The sequence below is a fragment of the Choristoneura fumiferana genome, chromosome 27 (genome assembly GCF_025370935.1).
Source record: "Choristoneura fumiferana chromosome 27, NRCan_CFum_1, whole genome shotgun sequence".
NCBI classification, from domain to species: domain Eukaryota; kingdom Metazoa; phylum Arthropoda; class Insecta; order Lepidoptera; family Tortricidae; genus Choristoneura; species Choristoneura fumiferana.
Window position 1 is genome coordinate 5,511,127 of NC_133498.1, and position 23,487 is coordinate 5,534,613.

At 37.7% G+C, this 23,487-nt stretch overlaps 1 protein-coding gene and 1 non-coding gene across 2 annotated transcripts in view; one reads left to right on the forward strand and one right to left on the reverse strand.

Moving 5' to 3' along the window:
• The window catches only part of pio (zona pellucida domain-containing protein piopio), a 68,777-nt gene that overhangs the window by 20,065 nt on the left and 25,225 nt on the right, over window positions 1-23,487 (reverse strand). Inside the window, exons 2-3 of the mRNA XM_074108829.1 lie at window positions 9,737-9,814; window positions 2,340-2,493 (exon numbers count right to left, since the gene is read on the reverse strand). Of these exons, the coding sequence (XP_073964930.1) occupies window positions 2,340-2,493; window positions 9,737-9,806 (224 nt within the window). The 5' untranslated portion in view covers window positions 9,807-9,814. The remainder of the gene's footprint in view (window positions 1-2,339; window positions 2,494-9,736; window positions 9,815-23,487) is intronic.
• Window positions 12,835-12,906, forward strand: TRNAD-GUC (transfer RNA aspartic acid (anticodon GUC)). Its single transcript has one exon. It is a non-coding gene; the product is annotated as a tRNA-Asp (tRNA).

Sequence of the window (23,487 nt, forward strand, 5' to 3'; positions counted from 1 at the left end):
TCGAAACCGGAGTTGTTGAGAGAGCTTGAAAGGTTTTACGAACAGTTATATGCCTCGACACAGAAGCCCGTTGTAGGTGCAGCTCAAGATACCAGAGCTAAACTAACCCGTCATTACACTGAAGACATCCCAGATATCAGCCTGTACGAGATTAGAGTGGCTCTCAAACAACTTAAAAACAACAAGGCTCCGGGGATGACGGAATCACGACAGAACTTCTGAGAGCGGGTGGTAAACCGGTACTTGTAGTCCTCCAGAGGTTATTTAATTCCGTCATACTCGAGGGTACCACGCCGGAAGCATGGCACAGGAGTGTGGTGGTGCTCTTCTTCAAAAAGGCGACAATACCTTATTGAAGAACTATAGACCCATCTCACTCCTTAGTCATGTATACAAGTTGTTTTCGAGGGTCATTACGAATCGTCTCGAGCGAAGATTTGATGATTTCCAGCCTCCCGAACAAGCTGGATTCCGTAAAGGCTTTAGCACCATAGACCACATTCACACGCTCCGCCAGATTATACAGAAGACCGAGGAGTATAATCGGCCACTATGTTTAGCGTTTGTGGACTATGAAAAAGCCTTCGATTCAATCGAGACCTGGGCTGTACTGCAGTCCCTTCAGCGATGCCATATTGACTATAGATACATCGAGGTGTTAAAGAGTTTGTACAGCAGCGCCACTATGTCGATCCGGTTGCAGGACGAGAGTACACAACCAATCCAACTGCAGCGAGGTGTGAGACAGGGAGACGTTATTTCTCCGAAACTGTTCACAAATGCGTTGGAGGACGTTTTCAAGCTCTTGGACTGGAACAGGTTCGGCATCAATATCAACGGCGAGTACATCACCCATCTTCGTTTTGCCGATGATATAGTCATAATGGCGGAGTCGCTGGAGGAGCTCAATACTATGCTCAGTGACCTCAGTATCGTCTCCCAACAGGTGGGTCTTAAGATGAACATGGACAAGACTAAAATCATGTCAAATGTCCATGTCACACCCGTGCCGGTTATCGTTGGGAGCGATGTACTCGAAGTTGTTGACCACTATGTTTACCTTGGACAAGTTGTCCAGTTGGGTAGGTCCAACTTCGACAAAGAGGTCGCCCGAAGAATCCAACTCGGATGGGCAGCGTTCGGGAAACTTCGTGATGTCTTCTCGTCCAATATTCCGCAGTGCCTGAAGACTAGAGTCTTCGACCAGTGTGTGTTGCCAGTGATGACTTATGGCGCTGAGACGTGGTCCTTAACTGTTGGCCTCTTAGAGAGGCTCAAAGTCACGCAACGAGCTATGGAGAGAGCTATGCTTGGAGTTTCTTTGCGCGATAGAATCCGGAATACGGAAATTCGTCGAAGAACTAAAGTCACTGACATAGCTGGAAAAATATGCAAATTGAAGTGGCAATGGGCAGGCCACATCGCTCGAAGAACAGATAACCGTTGGGGGAGAAAAGTCCTCGAGTGGCGACCACGAACCGGAAGACGAAGCGTTGGCAGGCCTCCCACCAGGTGGACTGACGACATCGTGAGAGTGGCGGGAAACCGGTGGATGCAAGTGGCAAGTTGTCGTTCATTGTGGCGTTCTAAGGGGGAGGCCTTTGTCCAGCAGTGGACGTCTTCGGGCTGATGATGATGATGATGATGAATGAACGTAAATTAGTATTTCTAGTTAAAAAATAAAAAAATTTTTATCATACAAATTAAGTCGGCACGCAATGTATCGGTAACAAAGATAACAACTGACAGTAACATTTGCTGCCTCTCTGAAACGTCAAATAAATGTTTGCATTACATTGCTGCTCGAGAAAATTAAAAATAATAATAACTCTCCATTAGTAAAGGTAATTGTTATATTTTTTCGATAAAACGGTTCTCAATAGTTATAGCTATCGTTAATTAAAATGTATGCATGTTCTTATGGATGTCATACCTTGTTTTGTATAATGTTGTGACATAGAAGCGGACTAATTGTAAAGTCTCGCCTTATAATAATATGTAGGTGTCAGTGCCAAGCCACAATTTCCTTAGCTTTTCCCTGAACGTGCCTAAGGCTCCGTTTCCACCAGAGATGTGCGAGAATGTGCTGCGAGAATGTTTTTCGTGAACCAATAGAAACGATTCACTTACCCCGCCTCGCTCCGTTCAGCCGTTTCCACCAGAGATGTGCTGTGCGACGATAGCTAACTGAAGCGTTTCTATTGGCTCATGGAAAACTCCTCGTAACACGTCCTCGCACATATTTGGTGAAAACTCAGCCTAAAGACGGAGATATAATCATCATCATCATCATCATCATCATCATCATCATCATCACCATCACCATCACCATCACTCACCTCTCATCGAGCACAGAATTCCGCGCGAGCGTGACCGTCACGTGCATGCTGTCTCTCTCGCACGCGACAGCGAGCGTGTCGAGCGGCGCGAGCGAGCCCGGCCACGCTGTCGTGTCCTCTTCTGTCGCCGTCGCTATCGCTGTCGTGGATAGCTCTGGAAGAGAGACGGAGGATAAGTTTGAAATAAGGGACCATGCGTGCTCAAACGGTTTGTGAAAATAATGGCGCAAAAACTGTATGGCTTCCATAAGCCATTTGTGCTATATACCGCTTTGCTTGTGCAATTTGGAAATCGCGTAAGTATGATTGAGCGTGTAGCCGGACCCTAAGGGGTACGCGGTACAGGGGGGCTACTACGAAATTCAAAAATCGAGTTTCGTATCGTTCGTACCTCTTATTAAATAATGTAAGCGTCAGCTTCGTAGTATAAGGCCAGATGGGGTTACACTCCTTCCCGGCCCGGATAATACCGGGATGGAAATACTGACCCTATTTTTCGTGTACACGCCCATAGAAGCTCCTGTCAGTTTCTATGGGCGTGTATACAAAAAACAGGGCTGGTATTTCCATGTCGCTGTTATCCGGGCCGGGAAAGAGTGTCACCCGGCCAGATGTAACGTATAATGTAGTGAATAATGTATTGTCATCGGAAAAAGTTGTATCTCAATCGGAATACGATGGCAATCAATTATTGTCGTCGCGTGGACGCGGCGATTAAAGCAGCGTTTCCACCAGAGATGTGCGAGGGTATGTTACAAGGAATATGTTTTTCGTTAACCATAGAAACGCTTCATTTACCTCGCCTCGCTCCGCTCAGCTGTTTCCACCAGAGATGTGCTGTGCGAGGATAGGTAAATGAAGCGTTTCTATTGGTTAATGAAAAACACATCCCTCGCAACACATCCTCGCACATTATTGGTGGAAACGCTGCAGTCCCGGTCTTATACGGTCGGTGTCACCGCGGCGACACACTGGCGGCAAATTATAGCGGAGATACCGCAGCGTGCACGCCGCGTGCGCGCCGCGTTCCCGCAGGGCTACTACGAAACTCGATACTCGAAGTTCGGGTCGTGCGGTCCCTCTGACACTTATTATTTAATACGAGAGCGAAACGGACGGTACGATATGAACTTCGAGTTTCGAGTTTCGTAGTAGCCTTGTCGCTCCGCCGAGAAACCGCCGGCAAAAACGCTAGTGAGCACAAGCCCTAATGTGATGTCACATCACATCACTGATGTGAAACATTTTAGAAATAATAGGGAGTTTCCATACAAAATACTCATGAATTAGTTCAACTACAGGAAAATAACAGTTTAGATTTGACCGCAGACCGTAACACACTTGGAAAGCATCACAAATTAAAAGGTACGATAATACGTTGCAGTTATACATTCGATAGAAAGCAGTAGTGATGTTTAAAAACATCGATTTTCAATTTTATTTGGAAGTATTTACCAGTTATGTTTAATGCTCGAGTTTTACGTTTTACACTGCTTTTCACTTCGATGGCGAGGAAATGAAATAGCAACAGTGGAAAAAATTGTTCAATTACTATGTACCTTTTATTGTTCATGCATTAGTATATAATTATACATTTTTAATTTTATTGATCTATTTAGCTTGATTTGGTTGATTTTTAGTTTTATATTAATTAAAAAATATAAAAAAATATTTACGAACTTCTTTGCACTGGAGCATAAAAAGTAATATTATATCGCCTACATCTAGCATAAATACGAACTTTACGAGCATGAGAAGTGAAAATGTTTTTTTTCTTTTTCTAGTGAATAGGCTATTTACTGAATCAGTAAGATACCTACACCTTTGGCCTCATCTGCACTTAACATAAGGGAGATAGGGGTTAGGGGTCAATCAAATTCAGTTAAATGTAAAAAAAGACTGACTTTCATTGTATTTGTGTTACCCATATTATAATTCATATAAGTAGGTAAGCTTCATTAATTTTCTATTGAAACAAACTTTTGATTGCGAGCAATAGATTTTCGATGTTCTAATATTAGAACAATGAATGAAATTACGATTAAATAATCAATTGGATGAGCAATATACCTTGTCAAAAATGATAGGATATCTAATTACTCATATTGATTAATTAAGTTTGTATTGTATTGCCAGAGATGGTAATGTGTTGTAAGATGATACCTATTTAGTACCCAGTAATTTAACAAATTGTTTATAATGAAAACAGTCGGATTTTCTATTACTACATACTTTTGACGGATTTTATCATGAAAGTACCTACACACACATTTTACCCCTCGTCAAGTATTGAATTTGCAATTTTGCAAACCAACGTGTTTTTAATAGTGTTCAATATTGTCTATTACATTACAGATAAAGATAATGCATGTCAGTGTTTATCACTTTTATTTTACTTAGCTTTTGTTGTGTCTTGTGTCCCATTGGTGGGAAAAAGCCTCCATTTTTTTCGTAAATAGGCACTCATCTTAAGGCTCGATCGCTTTTGCATCCAAAAATATCGATGTTTTCAAACTATCGATAAACTAACAACTCTAGAGGTGGGTAGAACGATGCGAAGCGGAACAAAATGTTACGTTTAGCGGAGATTTTAATAAGGAAGCGTATAAAACTGGGGAAGTATTTACCAGTTACGAAAGTACAAAACCTGAGTGATTGTATTAAAAAAAATCTAGTACAAGTGAGTTGAAAATGCCACCTACGTCGTTGCTTGATCTTAGGGCTGGTACAGACGGACTGCACTGCATTCCAACTGCAACGTAACTGCCAACTGCCGACTGCCGATACATTTGTTATTGCAGTCGGCATAACTTTTTTTTTTTTTTTTATTCGACTGGATGGCAAACGAGCAAGTGGGTCTCCTGATGGTAAGAGATCACCACTGCCCATAGACACTGGCAACACCAGGGGGATTGCAGATGCGTTGCCAACCTAAAGGCCTAAGATGGGATACCTCAAGTGCCAGTAATTTCACCGGCTGTCTTACTCTCCACGCCGAAACACAACAGTGCAAGCACTGCTGCAAGCTAATGAGCAAGATGGTGGTAGCAATCCGGGCGGACCTTGCACAAGGTCCTACCACCTGCAAACTGCACGCAAGCTGCACGCTGACTGCGATAGCAGTCGGCAGTTGCGGTTACGTTGCAGTTGGAATGAAGTCCATCTGTACTGGCCCTTAGTACCGTGGTAGTTTCGTGCGCGACCCAACTCACACTTGACCTTTTTTTCATTAACTTCCAATCTGGATGCAGATTTTTAAAACCACATCTCAAAATTCACTGGGGCATCTATTTGCAAGTGGTTTTCAAATTACCATTTGTTTAAAATCCGTGTTATACATTTAGTGGGATTGGGATAGCAATGGATACGTAAAACTTCCTTGTAGTAATTCCAGTTTTAACAACTTGCTTTCACGTATAAAAACCGCATCGGGATCGGTTCATCCGTTTGAGAGCTACGATGCCACAGACAGACAAACGGACAGATAAAACTTTTACGTAAAACGGAGACTCAATAAAAATTTCGATTGAATTTCGTTTTTTAATCGAAACAGTGATGGAAAAACAAAACCAGTGCTAATTATTAAAAAAAAGTGTCTGGTATAAAAATATTAAGTAAATATAATGGATTAGGTATTATTATTAATAAGGTTTACGACCTTGCGGCGCTTGCTGTGGAGACTTTAGGGCCTTGGTCAGCCGACATGAAGTCTTTCAGAAAGGCCCTTTCTTCCCGGTTGGTTAATTAAAGTTTCTATCTATCTATCTACCTCTGGGGACCCAAGAGCCAGCGCGTATTTATCCCAGCGGATCGCACTTGCGGTCCAAAGGGGTAATGAGGCCAGCGTCATGAGAACCCTGTCACAGGCAGATCTTTTAGACGAGCGAGATGTTCTGTTTATAATTTTTATTTATATAGTGTAGGTAGAGTCATTCACGATGACGCGTGCCGTGGTTCTTATTACAATGTCATTAAAGTCTAATTTTGTTGAAATCACGCGTCTTCGTGGATGGCACTAGGTATAATTTGTATATTTAGTTAAGGTATCTTAGGTAAGTTCTTTCCGTCTTCTTTTTAACCGTCAACTTCATGTGTTTTATGATATCTTATGTACAGTTGTTAAATAACTTTCAACACGAAAAGCATTAATAAAAAAAAAGTAAACATGAAAGTAATATCCGTTTCTGTATTTTTGTGTAGCCTACTTACCCAATGCATCCGTTTTACCGACTTACACCCAAAAAGGAGTGGTTGTGTCACCATATTGTGACATTACATATCCGTGCGATATTTTATCGATATAACTGACATATCCGTTAAATCACGACACTTTGGCGTTAAGTAAACGAGTATGTTCAACGGTATTTCGCGGGTTTTTATTACATGCTTACTTAAACACATGGACCAGATTCCGTTGGAGGCTTAAGTTAGGTGACAACAAACTCACGAGAGAGAGAGAGACATTTATTTACACATATTCGATACACAGAAAAAACAAGTTAATAGGAAGGAATAATATTAAAAAAAACCATCGAATAGTATAAATTGGGGCCCACTCAACATAATGTTGCGGCAAGTTTAGGTTTAATAAATCAGGATATTTCAGCAGTTCGTTGGGTTAATTTGACTAAACTGAATTAAAATAAATAACAAAAATATTATTAAATTTATTTCTTACTTCTCCATCCATTCCATAGTAAAGGTTGCCTGGAAGAGATCGCTCTGAAGCGATAAGGCCACCTATTGCTTACCTTAGAAAATCTCTGTGCATATACCAATGTTTTTTGTACTGCTTACTATGTATTGGTGTGCAATAAAGAGTTCTTGTATTGTATTGTAAAATATATTTTTGGAAAATAATAATTCTTTCGATATTATTATTCGTTATTCGAATATATTTTTCCCATCTCTGTTTATATTTAACTTGGAATGTTTGAAAGCATTTTTTATCCACTACTAGCGATTAGGATCCAATATCCAAAAAGTTAGAATTACCCCCCCCCCCGTTTCATCATCCATTGATTAATTTTTATTGAAGGATAAATCTGATGCCGTCTCTGTTTGTTTTGTTCGATAAGCGGAGACGGCATCACATTTATCCGTTAAATAAAATTAATCAAGGGATGGTAAACAGATGGGAGACAGGCTGAAACAGCCCCTTAGAATCGTTTATCGAAATATTATACCAAAATATTAATCAAGTAGTATAGTAAGTAAGTAGTAAGTTACTAGTGCTACCATTCTATAAAGTTGTATTGTCATTTTTTTGTATGATTAAGTTAATTTGTGATGTAGGTACCTAGGGGGCAGATTGACTTGAAATTCGACACCGATATGGAACTTTAGATGACTACATAAAATAAACGTACAGACATTATATCGTTAATTATCATACCTTTCTAATGAACTATCCTCAGAAGTAAAAGGGTGATTCCCTTGGGCCTGCAACTTTTCGTTTAGCTATTAAATCAGATAATTCAAAATTTTAATTCATTATTTCACTTCGGTATTGGACGGAACTCTAGTTGATGTGGATTGTGTTTTCAGTCCTTAGTACAGATAGCGAAAAAAATTGTTTTAAATATAATCTTATATTCAAACTCAAATCCTTCCAGCATTGATACACCATTAAAAAGCGCCGGACGGCGACTCCCGCGCCGGGCCGTTGACCCTGCGCGCGCCGAACGGACCAGCCGGTTATTGAGAGACAATTCTTAATTTGTGCGGCGGACTGGGTCTCTGTAGAATCGAGTGTTTAAGTCCTGCAAATTAGGTCTATTAGTTCTTGTGAATATCGAGTACGTATCAGAAAGTATTGGACACGTAAAATAGAATTCAATGGAATTAAACAATGGTGTAAAGAAAGCAATTTTTACGATTACTCCGTAGCAACTTACATTTGAACGTTAATCCCGATCATATTCACATCTCAATGAACCCACCACTGTTTTTAACAATCATTGTACCTATCATTAAATAATTGTGTAAATATGTTTATTTGATAGAATTAATTGAACGACGAAAATTCGTTATACATATTCGTAATTGACATGATCATTTTTTCCTCACCGAAGTCTGTCTAGTCTCTATAAAATTAATTATTTGATTGAACCAACCTTACCTTTCGATAATTATGGCTTACTCTGCAAATTGGGGAATTTTATTGGCTCAGGTCGAAGAATTATGTATACTTACCTATTAATTTATTTGTAGACATTAATTATTTGTGTTAATTGACACTATTTAATGAAGGTTTGGTTTCCAATTGGACGATAAAATGGTATACATATTTTGTAGATTTCTACTTTTCATATTTTTTTTTCTATTTACTAATATCATATTTACTGTGGAGTCCATTTTTGGACCAAAAAATCATTTGTAATCACTTCCCTGTGTCTACTCTCATATGCGTTATTTATTCCAAATGTCCGCTATCTACATACTTACTAAATTTAATCCAAATCCGTCCAGCCATTCTGACTCTTTGCCCCATTGGACAGAAGCCATTTATTAAAAAAAATAAGGCGGTTATATATAAATAAATTTGTATTTTCATTTCGCTACTATTTTATCATCGTAACTATAAACATACAAATGTTTCTGTGACGATTTTAAGCCACGAGTCCATTTGTCTCCTTTTTTTATTTTATTTGTTTCTGTTTACTCGCTATGTTGATTTGTGGTGTTTGTTAAAGCTTTTTAATGTTGTATTGCAATCCGCTTCTTTTGATGCTGCCTGTACCTACCACATCGCGGTTGCAGTAAGTTTATGATCAGACCACCCAGGATGCGGTTTTTTGTGTCTGTCTGCATATTGCGCCCATCTCCAATAATGATGGTAATTAAGAGCGTTAATAAACATTAATTCGTTTTTAAAGAATATAAAAGTCTGTCACGAATAATTATTGAAGAAGACACATTAACTTATATATTAAGAAGAGTTCTATGAGACCACATTTTTAATTTTCATTTTATTTTTCGGAATAATCGAGAAAAACTAACAAAAATGCAACGTTGCCAGCTCAGCACGTATAAAAAATGATTATAACGTGTATTTATCTATGTCTATTCGTCTATTTGCGTGTTTGTTTTAAAAAGTTTTTCAAGGCATACTATTAGTCACTAGCTCTGCTTTCATTTTCTTGTTTGTTCTTTTTTTACTTTTTTTTGCTAAAACAATGCACCACATGCTACGTCTGTGCGGTTCGACATATATGTTACATCACGTAGAACTCGCCTTCTACCTCTTGCACATCAAACAATATAATATGTTACACAGGCACAAACACTACAAACACGACGCGTTTCGAACCATCCCCCGAGTAAAGAAAACACCCGTTGCCAATCAAAAGTTGGTTTGGCTTTCGCTTTGTTGGCAGATAAGGCTGAGTCCTTACCAGTGTCGGAAGGTATCTGCTTCGCTCGCGCGGTTGCCAGCAAGGCCCAGACTAGTAGTATACTCCACATGGTTCAGTCTGCAACAAACAAACAAACGTTAGGACAAATGCAAAAACACTAAACATTGTTATTCATTAATTGTTATCTAGACTTAATAGTGCACAGAAGAACTTTTAAACCGCGGCCTTGGTGACAGCCACTATTCGAAGGTTTGGTAATATATTAGTCCTTCGAGCCGGATAAACCAATGACTTATTCTGCAGGTGGTAGGACCTAGTGCAAGGTCCGCCCGGATTGCTACCACCATCTTACTCGCTAATCCTGCCGTGAAGCAGCAGTGCTGTGTTTCGGTGTGGAGAGTAAGACAGCCGGTGAAATTACTGGCACTTGAGGTAACCCATCTAAAGCCTCTAGGTTGGCAACGCATCTGGAATACCCCTGGTGTTGCAGATGCTTATGGGCGGTGGTGATCTCTTAAAATCAGGAGACCCACTTGCTCGTTTGCCATCCAGTCGAATAAAAAAAAAACTTATGAAACATATTATAACATTGCTGCGGTTTTGCTTGGCTTTTCTAAAAATAAGTTGATATATGGACATTGTAAATAGTATTTTTGTGTAAGAACCTAATAACAGACTATGTTCTCCTTAAAAAAAAACTATCTCTCAAAGTGGCGGTGCAGACTATTGCGGCTTCACGGAAACATATCTTTGACCCGACTGTACATATATGTGTTTTATATTATCTATGAAATGTTGAAGCACCGAAACTTACTAACCCATTGTCTTAAGGTGTTCGTTATTTGTCGCCTCACAAATGAAAGTACAAATTCGTGACCGCAACATAAAGACAGTCTTATTTTTATTACTATCGCCAACTAACGTTACAGTTATTGTTATGTAAAGTTAATGGAATGGTTGGTTAAGTCATCAAGCTATAGTATGTTTTGTTGCTACATCGAATGCTTTAGCGATCAAACAGTTTGATAGTTTGTTTGATTATATATTTAGTCTCGGTCGGGCCACGACCGCTGTAATGTTGTCGAACGTCGAGGTATAGGTAAAAACACGCGAAGACGCGTGATTTTGACAAAATTAGACATTAATGACATTATATAATAACGCGTCATCGTGAATGACTCTACAACTCTACCTGTAGAAGGTTAACGTGTCCGTATGGATGTCGGCGGCTGATCGTAAAACCCACCAGATCACGAAATTCCTAGGCATATCGTGAAATGGCGCCATTTCATGAATTGGCTAAAGGACATCCGCAAACTCACTGTTTAACGATTTGCCTTGTGACGTTTAGGCAGATCATGAAATTCTTAGGCATATCATGAAACGCCGCCGATCGGTTCTAGCACTACGCCGGCCGCTACCGCGGCCCGCTCGCTTCGTGCTTTGTGGTGTGGTAATTTTATGTAGTATATAGACATCCACCCTCGCCGTACCTGCTCGGGTGGCTATATGAACGTCTCCGGTGAAATGGCTCGTTTTATGCTCTTGTTGTACAATCTACTATTTTTACCCAGGAAACTGCTCCGTTTAGTAACACCCTGGAATTTTAATTCTGCTGTCGGACTTAATGCTTTTCGCAAGCATATCCGTGGTAAACACTAGCAAAGTTTAATAAAGAATTAAGATTTTGCAGGTGGTAGGACCTTGTGCAAGGTCCGCCCGGATTGCTACCACCATCTTGCTCGCTAATCCTGCCGTGAAGCAGCGTGCTTGCACTGTTGTGTTTCGGCGTGGAGAGTAAGACAGCCGGTGAAATTACTGGCACTTGAGGTATCCCATCTTAGGCCCTCTAGGTTGGCAACGAATCTGCAATACCCTGGTTGTTGTCGTTTGTCATCCAGTCGAATAAAAAAAATTACTCGGAAACAATGTGTAGGTACTATAGTTTTCTATACAAACATAATAAATAATTTGAAACTTAACTGATGCATTTAAACACCTGTGTTACCAAATAATACAAATACTTATTTAACCCAATTCTCTGCATTTGAACGAAAGTAGACCGCGTCTGTTTGTCTGTTTAATCGACATTAACATCGCAACATTAGGAAATGTTTACTACCAGGGACTATTATTTGACAACTGTGTACCGGGTGGGCTCTTTAACAGGAGCAAATAATTAAAACATTATTTTTATTATTACATAAAAAAAAATCATTTATTTCAAGTAACATGAGTCATAGAAAATATAAAAAGAAAAGAAAAAAAAATACTCATCATAGAAACAAAATACACTTGATTAATAAAGAAATTACATTGTCACATTATATAAAAAAAACACTAAATTAAAGAAATAATAATTATTTATTATTCATCAAATCAATTAAATAATGTACAATATTAGAACATTCCTAAGAAGTAAATCTTCTCTGGATTTCGGTTATTGTCCAGAGATGAGAGTGAGACACGTTATATACCTGTCGCATAAATGTAGCTATCTTATACGCCCGGTTGTAGATGTAGTTGCAAAATAGTTAATTTTGATCATTAAAAACTTTTTTAAGCGGATGCGTGCGCACATTGGTAGACATATTCGTAGTTTACTTAACCGACTTTGTCAATTAAATTGGGTTCGCACTTGATTACATACTGACGGCCAATTGTATCTACAAGTTACGAAACGCGTTATACTGGCGGTTTTAAGTTTTGTTCGATTTTTATTAGGCTCACTATCTCAAAAGGAAAAAGAGCCATTATGTGATCACTTTTTATGTATTTACTAGCTGTTGCCTGCGGCTTCGCCCCCGTTTCTTTTTTATTCTGTTTCACACTAACCTTGTCCTGAGAATAACGAACACAAAAAAAGAATTATCCAATTTGGCCCCGTCTAAATATAATTATAAATAGTTGTATTCAACGCCATCTCTCGGGGGAATTCATAACGTTTTCACCGTTACATAATACACGACAGTCATACATAATGTAAGTACAGTTATGGATGAAAATCGAAAGTCAAGATCCCGTGGGTGTATGAATATGAATACCTAATTATGTCTGATTGTTTATAGTTTTTGCTAGAATATAGTAGTCATTGTGTGCCGTTGCTTTTAATACAAAATTTCAAACTGCTGAGCAAGTCTTCGGTAGTATAGTGGTAAGTATCCCCGCCTGTCACGCGGGAGACCGGGGTTCGATTCCCCGCCGGAGAGATCTTTTTGCTTTTTATTGAAACCCAACCGAAGTGTAATCTTTCTTATCATTATACAAAAATGATAATTATTGATTTGTATATTTATCTTCATTAAGTATTTAATCATAGTGTTTAAACTTGCAGTCCAATGTCCAATACTGTTTTCATAAAAAAAAATCTTGTCTGGTAATTGGTAGGTTGTCATGACATGTCACTATGATATTTTCTGTGAAAAGGTTCCACATTAGGCGCTGCCGCTTTAACCTACTTGATGCCTTCAAACAACCCATGTCTGTGCCAACCATCTCCCCCCTATCTACTAGTAAAGTACTAATAAGTAGTATTGGTCCTCAAAAGCGTAATATCCAAGACGTGATTGACAATACATTTCACACTAAAGAGTGTGCAATGAAAAACATAATTTTGTAGAAAAAAATCTTAATTCTTGTTTTTTCTTATTTTTTAAATATGTTTACATCACACTCTGAAGACGTTTTGTAAACTGCATCAGTTTCCAAATGCATAATTATTATGACATTTTGCAACCATTTTAATGTTTGAACCAAAAAGTGCCTCGTGCTACATTTTGTACTCTCTCAAAGGAATGTGTTCCACTGCGTGCGTAGCGCACAACGCACAAGTGATTGTCTCTCTCTTTCTAGTGTATATTTTTGATACAAAAACGTCTTGCAAGCGTTCCCGTTAAAGTTTCAATTATTATGAGCAAATTAAAATCGCCTCAAAGTATTTTTTTGGGCTACCTCCTACCTGTACGTAGGTATAATCAGCCAAATAAGTGGTCTATCAATTTTTAAACAAGTTCCTATCAAATGAATAATGTCGCTAAAGTCGAACTTTCAAGTTGACAGACACGTCTATTGGCATTATTGTTGTATGACATGCAAACCATTATCAACTTAGGGTTGTAGACCACAAATTTGGCTGATGGTACTCGTAAAATGAGGATAGAATTTATTGCTCGTGTATACAGCGGTGGGGAGTGTAGTAGTTAGATAAACCTTTAAATAGGTTAGGTACTTACTCTTAAATTAAAAGATTCATTTTGGATTCAAGTTTTTTTGCTGAGTGCTGTTTTTATAGTTGGATGACCAACTTTTTTTATTTTTTATTTATTTATTTATTTATTTTATTTAATAAACATTACACCATCATTACAGGACATCCAATGCGATAGCGTACCAACATAATTATTATTTAATTTAATATATACAAATAAGCTTAACTAAAAATTTATATAAAGGAATCTTCTATACTATTATAATATTACAATAACATAATACATAAAAAGTTACTTTAGTAAATTCGAACAACGAACATGAGAACTTATATATGTGCACCAAAATTAAGGTCGCCACATCTATCGGAGTGGAATTGGCTTTAGCCAACCAAAATACGCTCTATGTCCACAAATAAGGGTGAATAACACGTTTTCCCGTCGTTACACGCCGTTTTGCGTCAGCCGATCCGATCGCCATCTTTTTCGTTCATTGAGTACACGTAAAGCGTTTTTTTAATAAGCTAAAGCCCACGGCGATAGGTGTGGGGAGACCTTTACCAAACAGGTGTAGATTAACTTACTTAAATTTATCGCTTATTAGCTAGCTTACGATGTAGCACGAGCCTTAACGGCCATACGGCACTCAAGGAACTACATTCACACCCAACGACCGTGAATTTATGAATTGCATAATTATTTCAATAATCATACATTTCGTTTTAATTTGACGATTTGTATACAGGGAGTTTCCAACCTTGGGACTTTAAGGGGGTGTTTCACCATCCATTGATTAGTGTTAACTGACGGTTAAATGTGATGCCGTCTCTATTTGTTTTGTTCGAATAGACGGAGACGGCATCGCATTTAACTGTCAGTTAACACTAATCAATGGATGTTATGGATGGTGAAACAGCCCCTTATTCTGCTACTTTAAAAAAAATGATCATTTATAAAAAAAAACATATAAATTAAATATAATTTTCAATGTATGCGATACAATACTAATTGTCGGAACAAATAAATTATCTTAGAGATGTCAAATAAACGTCAAAAATTATTTCAAGGCCTCCGTACCAAGAGACAGCGATAACACCGCCATGTCCGATAAATGATCCAAAAAATTTTTTGAACATCACAAAATAAAAGTACCTTAGTTTCGTGAGTAGAATCGAACCTTGAATTTTAAAGCCCCATGGTCAGAGACAGATAAGAGAGAGTGACAATACAATAATGTGGTAGTGACATTCTGGTAGTCCACCCAGGATCGTCTCCGCAGGACGGAATTCTTCAACGGTTAGTGGCATCGACTTGAAATTTGGTATGCAAATGTAATTTGGCTGACAATGCAAGTAGTCGACAAAAAGTACAGTCAGCAAAAAAGCTTGTATTAAAAATGTTTTTTTTTTTTACCAAAAACTTATTTGTTTATGCGTTACGTATCACATTAGGATATTTAGGAGGAGAATTGAGTTATTTCAGTTTCCATATTGTGTTAGACTGTGAATATTACAACATGTAAGTAGGTACAGTCGAAGTAAACTGTGAAAGTGTTTGATCAACGAATGACGCAACGTTGTACCTAGCCAGGGACTAGCTCTTGTGAAGTAAGATCTAGAATTGTGTTGGGTGATTACATTGTGTGGTAATTTACTCCTAAAGAATACCTAAGTACCTAAGCGTTAAATTTTTTTGGAGGAGCGGAGCGTCCCAACACAGGCTTTTTAGACTAAAGGGACGCCCCAGGTTCTGTTAATATATTAACTTATAAATATGAAATAAAGATATTTTGATTTTGATTTTTTGACCAACACTAGCCAGTGTACTAAAAAAAAATTATTTTGTCAAATATTGGACACGTTTTCAGGGTTCCGTGGTCAACTACGAACCCTTATAGTTTCGCCATGTCTGTCCGTCTGTCTTTCTGTCCGCGGCTAAACTCAGAGACCGTTAGTACTAGAAAGCTGTTATTTGGCATGAATATACATATCAGTCACGCCGAAAAAGTGGTAAAATAAAAAAAAAAAAAAATACGGTATCTCCCATGGACATAAAGTGGGATGATTTTTTTTTCTCAACTATAATATGAATACTTGTGGGGTATCGTTGGATAGCTCTTTTAAAGCCAATTTCCGCCAAACAATTATAAATTAATTTAATTATTGCCAAAACAATTTATATTGTATGTATACTAAATTTCAAATCAATCTGACCATTGGAAGTGGGTCAAAATGAACTTGTAAGATTTACCCAAAAAACAACAGCAATAAACGGGAAGTTAAATAAAAGCTTGTAAAAGTTGTAATAGACTCCCTTCTCCGTTTCGTTGTGGCTTATTAAAATAAACTTAAGAAAAGTAAGCACTAAATAAATAAATATCATGGGACACACGACACTAATTGACCTAGGGTCTTTCTTTCTTTCTATTATTCATACAAATATCTGCCCCGGCCGGAAATCGAACCAGGGACCTCAAGCTTCGTAGTCAGGTTCAAAGTTCCCTTATCCTTTGTATAAAGTTGTACAATCATAAAATTTAAAAACGCTTGAGCATCTTTATAAGTCACGCTCGAAGGCGTTCGGTCGTTTCCGGGTTTCCGACAACAACAAAACTACTACTCATACACTAGTTAATTAATTTTTTGTGCGACATCTGCTTCCAAATTGTATATAATTTGCCACCGAATGTCATGGAAATTCTTAACTTCCTGGTGGATCTTACTCAGTAATAATTATTTTTATAGTTTTTTTTGGTCATGATTATGATTATGCTATTTATCCTTTTTACAAAGCAATGTAAGAATAAAAGTGTTTAGTTCGCACTTATAACTAAGTATGTATGTTTGGTATAATTGTTACCTGCTAGTTTATGTACATAAGTACCTTAACTTAAAATATTATACCATTACTCAATGACTGACAGACTGATACGCAACGTACAATCTTAATCAGTGAAGCTAGAAACTTGAAATTTGGCAAATACAATAATTTTTATTTTTCCGCGGATGTAAACCTCTGAAATAAAGCAAGACGAGTAATTGAAACTAAGTGTACAATAAAGAGTTGCTCATTGACACAGAATCGTATTCCAACTCAGTAAAACATAATATAAATTATTTGCATTAAAACTCATCTTTATTCATTTGACATCAGTTTCCCACAAACCACCAAAATGAGGAGCACGGGGTGGAAAAAAAATGAAAAAACAAATACATCTGCTATATCGACCTCAATACACTCATACCGACATACATTATATAACCTGTCTTATCATTGACATACTTAAGCGTTATTACTCATTATATCGAGTGCTACAGAAGATGAAAGCGTCTTTTAAAAGTTTAACAGTGTTGCAACTGCAGTTAGCCTTGGGGTTAAGGGATGTGATGTAATGGTGGCTGTTGGATGGATTCCAGTGACCATATTTAGGGACTTGTCTGGCTAGTTTCAGGTTGAAGACCGGATAGCTTAGTGGTTAAAGAACCTTACTACGAAGCTTGAGGTCCCGGGTTCAATTCCCGGTCGAGGTAGATATTTGTATGAATAATACGAATTTATTTATAAAAGTATGTTTATACGTTGCCTAGTACCCATATGTACGAGTAGTACAAGCTTTGCTTAGTTTGGGACTAGGTCAATTGGTGTAAATTTTCCCACGATTTTTATTTATTTTATTCAATTTCTACTTATTAAGTATAAATCGTGGTTTTAGGTATAGTTACTACTTTAGGATAAAATTATACTGATATAATAAAGCTGTAAAGAACTAAATGAGGCAGAGATTTTTGCAAATTCTCACGGAATACAGTAGTAGAGTAGTCTGTTTTTTCTTTCATGAGAACGAAGGGGCTTAAGCTATTAATTAAAATGGAGTACTTTTTATCAAAAGTCACTGAACAACTATGACTCCAAAAAAAAGTAAAAACAGTCTTTTCTCAGTTTGCGACAACACAAGTAAAGCGAAGCGCCCAGTTAAATATATTAACTTGCGAAGTAAAACACGAAATTATGTAATGTGTACAAAAGAGTAATTTTGTCGCGGGCGTGTCGTCGCGACAAACGGGGTCAAGATTGCATATGCATGAGACGCTGGCCCGCTACACTCATGTTGTTTACACTTAAGGTCTCTACCCACTTCACCGTATCATATCATGACCGTTATAGGAACGTATCAGGCCCGGAATGTAACACGACACGGACTACAAATTCAAATTTAAATCATTTATTCAGTAAATAGGCCGCAATGGGCACTTTTACACGTCATTTCTTAAACTACCAGCGCTTTCGGAAAGACCATCATTGCCAAGAAGAATGCACCGCAAGAAACTTGGCAGAAAGTCATTTTTTAAAATAAAATAATTACGAATAAAATACTTAAAAAACATACATGTCACCGGGTGTGCAATGATCGGTATAACAACATTTGATATAATTTCCAAGGATAGGAGCTTCACTGAACTTTTTAATAAAATAAACCTAACCTAACCTAACCCAAAGTACATCAAATCGAATTAATACAATAGAAATAAGTTTTTTTATTTAAACTTGTACTTGTACGGTAAAGGAAACCATCGTGATGTGCACACACCGGCAAAGAAATTATGTAATTGGTGTGTGGTTGTGAAGTTCCCAATAATCACTAGGCCCACTGGGAACTAAAGCCCAAGCAACTAGACTATATATGCTGGGATGATTACGATGACTTCTTTATTTTTAACCCCCGACGCAAAAAGAGGAGTGTTATTTTGATCGCTATGTGTGTCTGTCTGTGGCACTGCAGCTCTTAAACGGGTGGACCGATTTGAATGCAGTTTTTTATTTGACAGCAGGTTTTCTAGCGATGGTTCTAAGACATGTTTTATCAAAATTGGTTCAGCCGTTTTTGTGACTGAACTTTAAAGTGACAAAGTCGGGGTTTTCCAACATTTTGTTGGTTAGGTTAGGTTATAGACTTCCACTTAGTACATTCAACGTCATAAATAAGTGATCATTTCTGTACCTTGTCGCTTTCAGTCGTTACACAATTTCGTATGGCTTTTCAAACATGACGTTAAAGTGACAAGGTACAAAAGTGATTACTTATTTATGACGTTGACTGTACACTGGAACTATGCTAGCTGGTAATGATAAACATCATTATTGTAGGACCCTACCAAGCACGTGGCCAAATGTAATAATAAAAAACCGGCCAAGAGCGTGTCGGACACGCCCAAACTAGGGTTCCGTAGCCATTACGAAAAAATTAAGTAATATTTTTCTATGGATTTCGTATTTTATACGGAATCTTCCAAGTTTAGGTATATTTTATACCTTAGGCTGCTATTTACTCTTAAACTACTAATAATTCTCAAGTAAACTTAGCCGTTATAGTTTTCCCTGAAAACGCTGCGAAACTATAAGGGTTCCGTTTTTGCCATTTTGGCACCGGAACCCTAAAAAGGGCAACCGCTGGAAAAACGAAGAAAACGACATCTATTTCTGTGATAATTACGCAAAAGTACCTACTGTAACGGGTCGTAAAAAGCAGATTTGTTTGTTTCTTAAAACCTGTTGCGGCCTTTGCTAATTCATTTAAACCATGAAGGCTTTAACTGATCTCCATTAACTTTAACCAAGGCCAAATAAAATTAAAAACTCAAGAGGCTTGTCAAACGCACGGGCGCTCGCGATCGCATATACTATCTCTTTCTATCCTCATTTTATACCGTGTAACATAAAGAAGTATCGATTGTGATTTAAAGTGTGTGACAATAAGGTGGTTTTCTATTTTACAATTAAAACAACTCTTTCAAAAATCGCCCTTACAATAGGTATTACACTTAGGGCCAGTTCCACCACTTCTCGACTAACTTTGTGACAGATATCAGTGATGCCGTCTTTGTTTGTTTTGTCCGAATAAACAAAGACGGCATTACTTTTACATGCCCTTAGAGTGTAATGTGCTAAATTACATAACTAGACTTATAATCTTTTTGATTTGGAGCTTCGATGCCATAATTTACAAAGATATCTAATGGACTTGTTACGGACTTAAACGAATAAATATTAGGGTAGATATTCCAATGGCAATCAAATTTATATTTATGGTAATTTCAAATAACAAACGTTTAAAGCTGTTAGCTTGGACCTTGAATAAAAGCAGTTACAGTATGTTTTGCAGTGTCACGGTTCGAGTTGTAAAGTTGTTCGAAATAATACGATTTCACATAGAGCCATTGTTTTATGGGAAAATTTAGAAATAGCCTGTTGTAACGATGTTCCGATAGCACTAAATCTCTGAATTGATTACATTATAATTATATAATTCATTGTTGGAGTTTGTTACAAGTGAGTAGGTACTTTCGTCATAAATTCTATTGTGTTGTTTCGGTGTTTATCAATAAAATTTAAGGTAACACTGTTTTATTTAGGCTGGATAGATGAGATACTAGTTCGCTTGTTTTTAGGGTTCCGTACCCAGGGGTAAAAAAGGGACCCTATTACTAAGACTCCGCTGTCCGTCCGTCTCCGTCCGTCAATCTGTCACCAGGCTGTATCTCATGAACCGTGATAGCTAGACAGTTGAAATTTTTACAGATTATGTACTTCTGTTGCCGTTATAACAACAAATAAAAAAATAAATAAATTTAAATGTGTTTTTTTTGCTTGATATTAATAACGGCAACATGTAGACGCTTGATATATTCATAAAATATTGTGTCGTATATTCATTTTAAAAATAAATAATTAAATTAAAATAAACATTTAAGGGCGGCTCCCATACAACAAACGTGTTTTTTTTGCTAATATCTAATGTTGTATAGATAATGGTACGGAACCCTCGTGTGCGAGTCCGGCTCGCACTTGGCCGGCTTTTATAGAAATCACACCATTTGAATATACCTCTCGAAAGTCGAAGGTGATAAAAATTGCGCTTCTTTTGAAAGACAAGGATGGAAAATTACAGCTCCATGATATTGTGAAAGAAAACATACCTACATGTTGTTTATTTGAATGTTTATTTTACATAGTACTGTATTCCAACAGCAATTTTTTTTCTTCCATTGCAGTCGAGAATATTGCACCCTAACTGCGATTTACATGCATGGGCAGTCAGCGTTTGCAGTTAGAATGTAACAGCCCTTAATTAATGGCCCTAAAACCGATGTAGACAATGAGATTGAAATTGCATTAATTATTAAATCATTAAGCGCGGAGAGCGAAATTGAGGTAATAGACACGCACTCGCACAACATCTAGAATACTGGTGGGGCATATTAGTGGGGCAGTCGTCATAGATCACCGACGCAGTGGGCTGCGCGGGGGCATCAGTGCGCGACGATAATGGATCATGACCTTGATCCTCACCGAACCTCGCAGTGCCTGCAGTTTCATATGACTGAGTTTTCCTGCTTCTTTAACACGTTGGCTGCCCACCATGTTTCACTTAAAGTGTTGTTCCACGCCCGATACAAATTTAAGATTCCACCGGTGATGCTCACAGTATCGTCCTAATACTAACTAACTAGTTAATAAACATTACTAATTTTGCGTACCTACGGCTATTGACAGATTGTAGGGAGAGAGCACTGCTATTTATCGATATTATCGATACTGAAATTAATAGAATTTGAATACGAAATCGACAACTGTTAATTAAGCTGTAACTTTAATACATTTTTTTTAATTGATTTAATTTAATACATAGGTAATTATATTATTTTGTACAATTATGACATAAAAAAGAACTAACCAATGATAGCTTAACTAACTATAACAATGAAAATTATAAAAATAACTGTAAATATAGTTTTGGTTGGAATATAATTATAAAATACTTTATATTGGCTATAATAATAATAATAATTAAATTCATTTATTCAAGTAACATTACGACTCATTTTGTTAAGCAATTTTATCTTAACCTGTGTTAGTAAAAATTACAATAAATAAAATAAAATAAAATAAATAAGCTATGGTAAGAACTGAAGGAAAACAAAATAATACTTTCTCTTTTATTTTATCAAAGGGTAGGCAAACAAGCTACCTAACGTTAAATGGTCTCAGAGGGATCTTTTGTTAAGTTATAAAATATAAAGGTATTCGTAATTATAGTGTTTTTTTTTCTGTGTATCTGTTTTCTATATCGCTTACTATTTCTGGTGTACAATAAAGAGTCTTTGTATTGTATTGTGATTTCAATAAAGCAATTTATACGAATTAAACTTTCCGATATTTTGAACTTTTTTCATCCACTGAAAATAAGTAAAATAAGTATTCTAAAAAATGTATACAATAAAAACAAATAAAAAAACGATTTGTCGATAACATCGATAAAAAGCGGTGCTCTCTCCCTACAATCTGTCAATAGCCGCACGCAAAATTCCGAGCCCTATACATTAGTAATAAACCTGAAATCACTCATGTAGGCCGAACGGCGTCTAAGCTAAAGTGGGACTGGGCTGGCTGGGCTGATTTTTTGCCGTTTATTACTAATGTCTAATGTTGCATAGATAATGGTACGGAACCCTTCTTGTGCGAGCCCGACTCGCACTTGACCGTGTCTTTTGTTTAACTTAACTAACTGACAAGACCTATTACTTTTTAGGACACTAAACAATTGATTATTATCTGCAAATAGCTTTTGTATATCGGAACCAGGCTGCACGATTGCCAGTGGAGGCAATGTCAGAACAAAACGGGTTTGGCTTGGTTATGTGGGCCGATAAAAAAACTATCGTGAAATCGGAGTGGACTCCTCTTGGGCCTCGTGACCCTAAGGGCAAAATTACGAAGTGCAAAATTCGAACTTCGCATCTTGCCTTCCCGCTTATTTGATACGAGAGTGAGAGGGACGGTACGATACGAACTTCGATTTTCGAATTTTGCACTAGCCCCTCTCCCAGTACAATCCGTCGCACGTGACGCGCGCAGTTAGTGTTGCTCATAGTATAATATAAAAAAAATATTCAAAAATGCAAACCGCGGCAGCTAGCGCAGACCCTTAGACCTTTGGCTTATACTCGTAATTGGCGTACTTAAGTTCGATTGGTATTTGTCAATATCTCGTTCTCACGTTTACTGTTTACAGTTATATATATCAGTCAGCAAAAACGGACATCTCATAGGATCGTTGTGTTTCCGTCCTTCTGTCTAGTAAAACCCTTTTTAACACTTCAGCCTATATACGTTCAACGGCTATCGGGAGAGATATGCTTGGACTTTCTTTGCGCGATTGAATCCGGGATACGGAAACTCGTTGAAGAACTAAAGTCTCCGACATAGCTGGAAAAGTATGCAAGTTGAAGTGGCAATGGGCGGGCCACATCGCTCGAAGAACAGATAACCGTTGGGGGAGAAAAGTCCTCGAGTGGCGACCACGAACTGGAAGACGAAGCGTTGGCAGGCCTCCCACCAGGTGGACTGACGACATAAAGAGAGTTGCAGGAAACCGGTGGATGCAAGTGGCGAGTTGTCGTTCATAGTGGCGTTCTAAGGGCGAGACCTTTGTTCAGCAGTGGATGTCTTCCGGCTGATGATGATGATGACGTTCAACGGCTGGGTACAGGCCTCCTCTCAGAACCAGATGGCTTGCTGTGCGTTTTT